The following is a 10,000-nucleotide window of genomic DNA, read 5'->3' on the forward strand; positions in this document are numbered from 1 at the left end:
CCATGTGCCATGGAATCGGTACATTAAAAATCTCTTCCCAACTATTTTGCCACCTGTATGACACAGCTGTCAATGTCTGGTCCTTCAATCAAACTGAGGAAATGAACTAGTCGGCTGTTAATGATAATGCAGAGGAATTTCCCAAGGTTGCTGTTGACACATATCCCACAGTAGTTAATGGGGTCAAATTTGGTCTTCACTTTTGTGGATTGTTAGATCAGTCCTTGGTTCCAAATATTGGGGAAGATGCCAGAGCTAAGGATGATGTTAAAGAGTTTTAGTATAGCCAACTGGAATTTGTGGTCTGTATAATTTGTCATTTCATTTAGGACACCATCAACACCACAGGCCTTTTTGGGTTTGTATTTTGTCCTGTAGTTCATTCAAGGTAATTGGAGAATCCAGTGGGTTCTGGTAGTCTTTAATAGTTGATTCTAAGATTTATATTTGATCATGATCATAATTTTCATAGGTTGTCTGCTTGACATTTTTAGATTTTATAAGGAAGTTGAGAGGTCAAATATACTGTTTAGGTTTTCTACTGCCAAAATGACACCTTCACTATTACTTTGTATTCAACACTTTTATAAACCATAAAAGGTGTGTTCATCCTATTTCCACTTAGCGCTGCAACAAGCACTGCATCAGTAATGAATGAGGAGGAAAGTGTATCTATAAGGTTGCATTGTTGTTATTATTAGTGGTTTGGGTCTTTTTTAATATCCAGGAATATTTCACTTTCTCTGTTCATTGGAGTAACAACATGGATTTGTGCACGAGGCAGAAATAATGCGATGTGACTCGAGTTTCAGCTGGAAGACGGTGTCCCTTTATGGTCAGTGTCAGTGGAGGAAAGGGAGAGCGGAGGGATGTTGAGAGACGGACCCTCAGTCTGCTGCTCTCTCCCTCTGCTGAGACTGACCATCAGTCTGCTGCTCTCTCCCTCTGCTGAGACTGACCCTCAGTCTGCTGCTCTCTCCCTCTGCTGAGACTGACCATCAGTCTGCTGCTCTCTCCCTCTGCTGAGACGGACCCTCAGTCTGCTGCTCTCTCCCTCTGCTGAGACTGACCCTCAGTCTGCTGCTCTCTCCCTCTGCTGAGACGGACCCTCAGTCTGCTGCTCTCTCCCTCTGCTGAGACTGACCATCAGTCTGCTGCTCTCTCCCTCTGCTGAGACTGACCATCAGTCTGCTGCTCTCTCCCTCTGCTGAGACTGACCCTCAGTCTGCTGCTCTCTCCCTCTGCTGAGACGGACCCTCAGTCTGCTGCTCTCTCCCTCTGCTGAGACTGACCATCAGTCTGCTGCTCTCTCCCTCTGCTGAGACGGACCCTCAGTCTGCTGCTCTCTCCCTCTGCTGAGACTGACCATCAGTCTGCTGCTCTCTCCCTCTGCTGAGAGATGGACCCTCAGTCTGCTGCTCTCTCCCTCTGCTGAGACGGACCCTCAGTCTGCTGCTCTCTCCCTCTGCTGAGACTGACCATCAGTCTGCTGCTCTCTCCCTCTGCTGAGACGGACCCTCAGTCTGCTGCTCTCTCCCTCTGCTGAGACGGACCCTCAGTCTGCTGCTCTCTCCCTCTGCTGAGACTGACCCTCAGTCTGCTGCTCTCTCCCTCTGCTGAGACGGACCCTCAGTCTGCTGCTCTCTCCCTCTGCTGAGACTGACCATCAGTCTGCTGCTCTCTCCCTCTGCTGAGACGGACCCTCAGTCTGCTGCTCTCTCCCTCTGCTGAGACTGACCATCAGTCTGCTGCTCTCTCCCTCTGCTGAGACTGACCAGTCTGCTGCTCTCTCCCTCTGCTGAGACGGACCCTCAGTCTGCTGCTCTCTCCCTCTGCTGAGACTGAGTCTGCTGACTGGACCCTCAGTCTGCTGCTCTCTCCCTCTGCTGAGACTGACCATCAGTCTGCTGCTCTCTCCCTCTGCTGAGACGGACCCTCAGTCTGCTGCTCTCTCCCTCTGCTGAGACTGACCCTCAGTCTGCTGCTCTCTCCCTCTGCTGAGACTGACCCTCAGTCTGCTGCTCTCTCCCTCTGCTGGGACTGACCCTCAGTCTGCTGCTCTCTCCCTCTGCTGGGACTGACCCTCAGTCTGCTGCTCTCTCCCTCTGCTGGGACTGACCCTCAGTCTGCTGCTCTCTCCCTCTGCTGAGACTGACCCTCAGTCTGCTGCTCTCTCCCTCTGCTGAGACTGACCCTCAGTCTGCTGCTCTCTCCCTCTGCTGGGACTGACCCTCAGTCTGCTGCTCTCTCCCTCCGCTGAGACCTACCCTCAGTCTGCTGCTCTCTCCCTCCGCTGAGACGGACCCTCAGTCTGCTGCTCTCTCCCTCCGCTGAGACCTACCCCCAGTCTGCTGCTCTCTCCCTCTGCTGAGACTGACCCTCAGTCTGCTGCTCTCTCCTCTGCTGAGACTGACCCTCAGTCTGCTGCTCTCTCCCTCTGCTGAGACTGACCCTCAGTCTGCTGCTCTCTCCCTCTGCTGAGACTGACCCTCAGTCTGCTGCTCTCTCCCTCTGCTGAGACTGGCCCTCAGTCTGCTGCTCTCTCCCTCTGCTGAGACTGACCCTCAGTCTGCTGCTTTCTCCCTCTGCTGAGACGGACCCTCAGTCTGCTGCTCTCTCCCTCTGCTGAGACTGACCCTCAGTCTGCTGCTCTCTCCCTCTGCTGAGACTGACCCTCAGTCTGCTGCTCTCTCCCTCTGCTGAGACGGACCCTCAGTCTGCTGCTCTCTCCCTCTGCTGAGACTGACCCTCAGTCTGCTGCTCTCTCCCTCTGCTGAGACTGACCCTCAGTCTGCTGCTCTCTCCCTCTGCTGAGACGGACCCTCAGTCTGCTGCTCTCTCCCTCTGCTGAGACTGACCCTCAGTCTGCTGCTCTCTCCCTCTGCTGAGACGGACCCTCAGTCTGCTGCTCTCTCCCTCTGCTGAGACGGACCCTCAGTCTGCTGCTCTCTCCCTCTGCTGAGACTGACCCTCAGTCTGCTGCTCTCTCCCTCCGCTGAGACCTACCCTCAGTCTGCTGCTCTCTCCCTCTGCTGAGACTGACCCTCAGTCTGCTGCTCTCTCCCTCCGCTGAGACCTACCCTCAGTCTGCTGCTCACGCCCTCTGCTGAGACTGACCCTCAGTCTGCTGCTCTCTCCCTCCGCTGAGACTGACCCTCAGTCTGCTGCTCTCTCCCTCTGCTGAGACTGACCCTCAGTCTGCTGCTCTCTTCCTCTGCTGAGACTGACCCTCAGTCTCCTACTCTCTCCCTCCGCTGAGACTGACCCTCAGTCTGCTGCTCTCTCCCTCTGCTGAGACTGACCCTCAGTCTGCTGCTCTCTCCCTCTGCTGAGACTGACCCTCAGTCTGCTGCTCTCTCCATCTGCTGAGACTGACCCTCAGTCTGCTGCTCTCTCCCTCCGCTGAGACCTACCCTCAGTCTGCTGCTCTCTCCCTCTGCTGAGACGGACCCTCAGTCTGCTACTCTCTCCCTCTGCTGAGACTGACCCTCAGCCTGCTGCTCTCTCCCTCTGCTGAGACGGACCCTCAGTCTGCTGCTCTCTCCCTCTGCTGAGACTGACCCTCAGTCTGCTGCTCTCTCCCTCCGCTGAGACTGACCCTCCGTCTGCTGCTCTCTCCCTCTGCTGAGACTGACCCTCAGTCTGCTGCTCTCTCCCTCCGCTGAGACTGACCCTCAGTCTGCTGCTCTCTCCCTCTGCTGAGACTGACCCTCAGTCTGCTGCTCTCTCCCTCTGCTGAGACTGACCCTCAGTCTGCTGCTCTCTCCCTCTGCTGAGACTGACCCTCAGTCTGCTACTCTCTCCCTCCGCTGAGACTGACCCTCAGTCTGCTGCTCTCTCCCTCCGCTGAGACTGACCCTCAGTCTGCTGCTCTCTCCCTCTGCTGAGACTGACCCTCAGTCTGCTGCTCTCCCACTCCGCTGAGACTGACCCTCAGTCTGCTGCTCTCTCCCTCTGCTGAGACTGACCCTCAGTCTGCTGCTCACCCCTCTGCTGAGACTGGCCCTCAGTCTGCTGCTCTCTCCCTCTGCTGAGACTGACACTCAGTCTGCTGCTCTCTCCCTCTGCTGAGGCTGACCCTCAGCCTGCTGCTCTCTCCCTCTGCTGAGACTGACCCTCAGTCTGCTGCTCTCTCCTTCCGCTGAGACTGACCCTCAGTCTGCTGCTCTCTCCCTCTGCTGAGACTGACACTCAGTCTGCTGCTCTCTCCCTCTGCTGAGGCTGACCCTCAGCCTGCTGCTCTCTCCCTCTGCTGAGACTGACCCTCCGTCTGCTGCTCTCTCCTTCCGCTGAGACTGACCCTCAGTCTGCTGCTCTCTAGCTCTGCTGAGACTGACCCTCAGTCTGCTGCTCTCTCCCTCCGCTGAGACTGACCCTCAGTCTGCTGCTCTCTCCCTTTGCTGAGACTGACCCTCAGTCTGCTGCTCTCTCCCTCTGCTGAGACTGACCATCAGATCCAGACACCATCAGTCCAATAAAATAAAAAGCGAATTATTTAAATGTATGCTCACTCAGCTGTGCCTCACAAGTAATACAACAATGGATCTATTACCGGTGTGATCATATAGCCCACCTCAAATTTTGAAATATAACTTTAAAAAATGTCTCTTCCCAGTCACTGTCTCTTCCCAGTCACTGTCTCTTCCCAGTCACTGTCTCTTCCCAGTCACTGTCTCTACCCAGTCTCTGTCTCTTCCCAGTCTCTGTCTCTTCCCAGTCTCTGTCTCTTCCCAGTCACTGTCTCTTCCCAGTCTCTGTCTCTTCCCAGTCACTGTCTCTTCCCAGTCTCTGTCTCTTCCCAGTCACTGTCTCTTCCCAGTCACTGTCTCTTCCCAGTCACTGTCTCTTCCCAGTCTCTGTCTCTTCCCAGTCTCTGTCTCTTCCCAGTCTCTGTCTCTTCCCAGTCACTGTATCTTCCCAGTCTCTGTCTCTTCCCAGTCTCTGTCTCTTCCCAGTCTCTGTCTCTTCCCAGTATCTGTCTCTTCCCAGTCACTGTCTCTTCCCAGTCACTGTCTCTTCCCAGTATCTGTCTCTTCCCAGTCACTGTCTCTTCCCAGTCACTGTCTCTTGTCTGTCTCTTCCCAGTATCTGTCTCTTCCCAGTCACTGTCTCTTCCCAGTCACTGTCTCTTCCCAGTCACTGTCTCTTCCCAGTATCTGTCTCTTCCCAGTCACTATCTCTTCCCAGTCTCTGTCTCTTCCCAGTCACTGTCTCTTCCCAGTCTCTGTCTCTTCCCAGTCTCTGTCTCTTCCCAGTCACTGTCTCTTCCCAGTCTCTGTCTCTTCCCAGTCACTGTCTCTTCCCAGTCTCTGTCTCTTCCCAGTCACTGTCTCTTCCCAGTCTCTGTCTCTTCCCAGTCTCTGTCTCTTCCCAGTCACTGTCTCTTCCCAGTCTCTGTCTCTTCCCAGTCACTGTCTCTTCCCAGTCTCTGTCTCTTCCCAGTCACTGTCTCTTCCCAGTCTCTGTCTCTTCCCAGTCACTGTCTCTTCCCAGTCTCTGTCTCTTCCCAGTCACTGTCTCTTCCCAGTCTCTGTCTCTTCCCAGTCACTGTCTCTTCCCAGTCTCTGTCTCTTCCCAGTCACTGTCTCTTCCCAGTCTCTGTCTCTTCCCAGTCTCTGTCTCTTCCCAGTCTCTGTCTCTTCCCAGTATCTGTCTCTTCCCAGTCACTGTCTCTTCCCAGTCACTGTATCTTCCCAGTCATTGTCTCTTCCCAGTATCTGTCTCTTCCCAGTCACTGTCTCTTCCCAGTCACTGTCTCTTCCCAGTCACTGTCTCTTCCCAGTATCTGTCTCTTCCCAGTCACTGTCTCTTCCCAGTCACTGTCTCTTCCCAGTCACTGTCTCTTCCCAGTATCTGTCTCTTCCCAGTCACTGTCTCTTCCCAGTCTCTGTCTCTTCCCAGTCACTGTCTCTTCCCAGTCTCTGTCTCTTCCCAGTCTCTGTATCTTCCCAGTCACTGTCTCTTCCCAGTCTCTGTCTCTTCCCAGTCACTGTCTCTTCCCAGTCTCTGTCTCTTCCCAGTCACTGTCTCTTCCCAGTCTCTGTCTCTTCCCAGTCTCTGTCTCTTCCCAGTCACTGTCTCTTCCCAGTCTCTGTCTCTTCCCAGTCACTGTCTCTTCCCAGTCTCTGTCTCTTCCCAGTCACTGTCTCTTCCCAGTCACTGTCTCTTCCCAGTCTCTGTCTCTTCCCAGTCTCTGTCTCTTCCCAGTCACTGTCTCTTCCCAGTCTCTGTCTCTTCCCATTCTGACTCCCTCTCTCCCTCACTATCAGCCTCCCACTCTCCCTACTTCCCTCCTGAGCAAGGCAGTTAACCCACTGTTCCCCGGGCGCCGAAGACGTGGATGTCGATTTCGGCAGCCCCCCGCACCTCTCTGATTCAGAGGGGTTGGGGTAAATGCGGAAGACTCCTTTCAGCTGCATGCATTCAGTTGTAAAACTGACTAGGTATCTCCCTTTCTCTTTCCTTTCCCTCCCTATCTCTCTGTCAGAGCTAGGGAAACAGTATTTAGTACAGATCAATAGTATAGACTCAGATGATCTAGACTCAGATGGTTTAGACTCAGATGATCTAGACTCAGATGTTCTAGACTCAGATGTTCTAGACTCAGATGGTCTAGACTCAGATGGTCTAGTCTCAGATGGTCTACACTCAGATGGTCTAGACTTAGATGGTCTAGACTGAGATGATCTAGACTCAGATGGTAAAGACTCAGATGGTCTAGACTCAGATGATCTAGACTCAGATGGTCTAGACTCAGATGGTAAAGATTCAGATGGTCTAGTCTCAGATGATCTAGACTCAGATGATAAAGACTTAGATGGTCTAGACTCAGATGGTAAAGACTCAGATGGTCTAGACTGAGATGATCTAGACTCAGATGGTCTAGACTCAGATGATCTAGACTCAGATGGTCTAGACTCAGATGGTAAAGACTCAGATGGTCTAGACTCAGATGGTCTAGTCTCAGATGGTAAAGACTCAGATGGTCTAGACTCAGATGGTCCACACTCAGATGATCTAGACTCAGATGGTAAAGAATCAGATGGTCTACACTCAGATGGTCTAGACTCAGATGATCTAGACTCAGATGGTCTACACTCAGATGGTAAAGACTCAGATGGTCTAGATTCAGATGGTAAAGACTCAGATGGTCTAGTCTCAGATGGTAAAGACTCAAATGGTAAAGACTCAGATGATCTAGACTCAGATGGTAAAGACTCAGATGGTCTACACTCAGATGGTAAAGACTCAGATGGTCTAGTCTCAGATGGTAAAGACTCAGATGGTCTCGTCTCAGATGGTCTAGACTCAGATGATCTAGACTCAGATGGTCTAGTGTCAGATGGTGACGACTCAGATGGTCTAGTCTCAGATGGTGACGACTCAGATGGTCTACTCTCAGATAGTAAAGACTCAGATGGTCTACACTCAGATGGTAAAGACTCAGATGGTCTAGTCTCAGATGGTAAAGACTCAGATGGTCTTCACTCAGATGGTCTAGTCTCAGATGGTAAAGCCTCAGATGGTCTACACTCAGATGGTAAAGACTCAGATGGTAAAGACTCGGATGGTCTAGTCTCAGATGGTAAAGACTCGGATGGTCTAGACTCAGATGATCTAGACTTAGATGGTCTAGACTCAGATGATCTAGACTCAGATGGTCTAGACTCAGATGGTCTAGACTCAGATTATCTAGACTCAGATGGTCTAGACTCAGATGGTCTAGTCTCAGATGGTAAAGACTCCATATCTCTCTGTCTCTCTCACTGTCTCTCTCTCTCGCTGTCTCTCTCTCTCTCATCTCTGTCTCTCTCCATCTCCGTATCTCTCTGTCTCTCTCCCTTCTTCCCTCCCTCTCTCTTTCTCTGAGGTAGTGAACCAGAGATTCAACATCTAGTTATTAAACCATAGCAGCACTAACAGAATCACTGAGAATGTGTCTAAAAACAGCAAGTTTCCTTTATCTTCCTATGAGGTTCTAGGTATACAACTATGTTCCCTTCACAACCTGGAGAGACATGAGACCTTGTGAGGTGAACGTGGAGTTAGGAGCTAAGACACTTTCCGTACAGTTAGTTCAACTCTATGGGCAGATATACAGTCAAGCTACCAAATATACTATGAACTACTTCCCTATGCATGTTCGGGACACGTGGAGTAACCATAGCTGTCCACGGAGGCCCTGTCCAGACACCCACCTTGCCTGTTGTACTCATCCGCCTTGTGGTGCACCAGATCAGCCACAGTGCATCCTCCGTAGACCAGCCTCTGGTCGTGATGGTCGAAGGCCTTGAGCGTCTCACTGGAGCTGTAGGACTTCTGAGTGGGCACGCGGCACTCCTTTGTGTCCAGGGAAGATGCAGTGTTCTGGGGGTCTTGACCACACAGAGCCCTGGTCAGGGAGCGCTGCTGGTTCTGCTGCCCCCGACGGTCCTTTAGATCCATGCCGGGAGAGGGGTTAGCAAGATAGAGGGATGGGGAGGTGGGCCAGGGAAGAGGGAGGTTTGGAGGCCTCCTAGAGTGGTGTGCAGTCAGACTCGTCTTCAGTCACCTAGAGGAAATGAGAGAAGGGGAGAAAAATGTCAGATTTAATTGAAGAGAGAGGTATTACCATTATATGAGTCATCTAAGTATTACCGGTAAAATACATTTTTGGAAGTAGAAACTAGATATTTTGGGAGATAGGAAAATGGCTCTATTAAAGGCCATTTAAAACACCAGAGACACAGAGTGACCATATTCTGCTGATGACAGAAAGAACTGTCAGTGCTGTGCTTTCGTTGACCATTCTAATGCTGTACTGCTGTGAGATGGACGGGCTCAGTCAGCTGCTGTTAAGTCATCGTCACCCTCCCAAAAGACACCCTATTCCCTGCTTTTGGAAAGTATTCAGACCCCTTTACTTTTCCAACATTTTGTTAGTTACAGCCTCATTCTAAAATGGGTTTAAAAAATAATAATCCTCAGCAATCTACACACAATACCCCATAATGACATCACAATACCCCATAATAACATCACAATACCCCATAATGATATCACAATACCCCATAATGACATCACAATACCCCATAATGACAACACAATACCCCATAATGACAAAGCGAAAACAAGTTTTTAGAATGTTGGCAAATTTATTCAGACCCTTTGCTATGAGACTGGAAATTGAGCTCAGGTGCATCCTGTTTCCATTGATCATCCTTGAGATGTTTCTACAACTTGATTGTAGTCCACCTGTGGTAAATTCAATTGATTGGACATGACTTGGAAAGGCACACACCTGTCTATATAAGGTCCTACAGTTGACAGTGCATGTCAGTCTTGAGGTCCAATTATTTGTCCGTAGAGCTCCGAGACAGGATTGTGTCGAGAAACAGATCCGGAGAAAATGTTTGCAGCATTGAAGATCCCCAAAGAACACAGTGGCCTCCATCATTCTTAAATGGAAGAAGTTTGGAACCAGCAAGACTCTTCCTAGAGCTGGCCGCCCGGCCAAACTGAGCAATAGATGGAGAAGGGCCTTGGTCAGGGAGGTGGCCAAGATACTGATGGTCATTCTGACAGAGCTATAGAGTTAATCTGTGGAGGTGGGAGAACCTTCCAGATGGACAACCATCTCCTCAACACCGTCGCCAGACGGAAGCCACTCTTCAGTAAAAGGCACATGACAGCCCGCTTGGAGTTTGCGCAAGGCACCTAAAGACTCTCAGACCAGCAGGAACAAGATTCTCTGGTCTGATGAAACCAAGATTCAACTCTTTGGCCTGAACGCCAAGCATCACGTCTGGAGGAAACTTGGCACCATCCCTACGGTGAAGCATGGTGGTGGCAGTGGGGATGTTTTTCAGCTGCAGGGACTGGGAGACTAGTCAGGAGAAATCAGAGAGTACAGAGAGATCCTTAATGAAAACCTGCTCCAGAGCACTCAGGACCTCAGACTGGGGCGAAGGTTCACCTTCCAACAGGACAACGACCCTACGCACACAGCCAAGACAACCCA

General features: G+C 51.3%; 1 protein-coding gene across 1 annotated transcript in view; it reads right to left on the bottom strand.

Moving 5' to 3' along the window:
* The window catches only part of LOC118374651 (teneurin-2-like), a 450,055-nt gene extending 441,530 nt beyond the window's left edge, over positions 1-8,525 (bottom strand). The window contains exon 1 of the mRNA XM_052487936.1: positions 8,199-8,525. Coding sequence (XP_052343896.1) covers positions 8,199-8,445 — 247 coding nt within the window. The 5' untranslated portion in view covers positions 8,446-8,525. The remainder of the gene's footprint in view (positions 1-8,198) is intronic.
* Positions 8,526-10,000: the final 1,475 nt, after the last annotated feature.

This window comes from Oncorhynchus keta, chromosome 30 (assembly GCF_023373465.1).
Source record: "Oncorhynchus keta strain PuntledgeMale-10-30-2019 chromosome 30, Oket_V2, whole genome shotgun sequence".
NCBI lineage: Eukaryota > Metazoa > Chordata > Actinopteri > Salmoniformes > Salmonidae > Oncorhynchus > Oncorhynchus keta.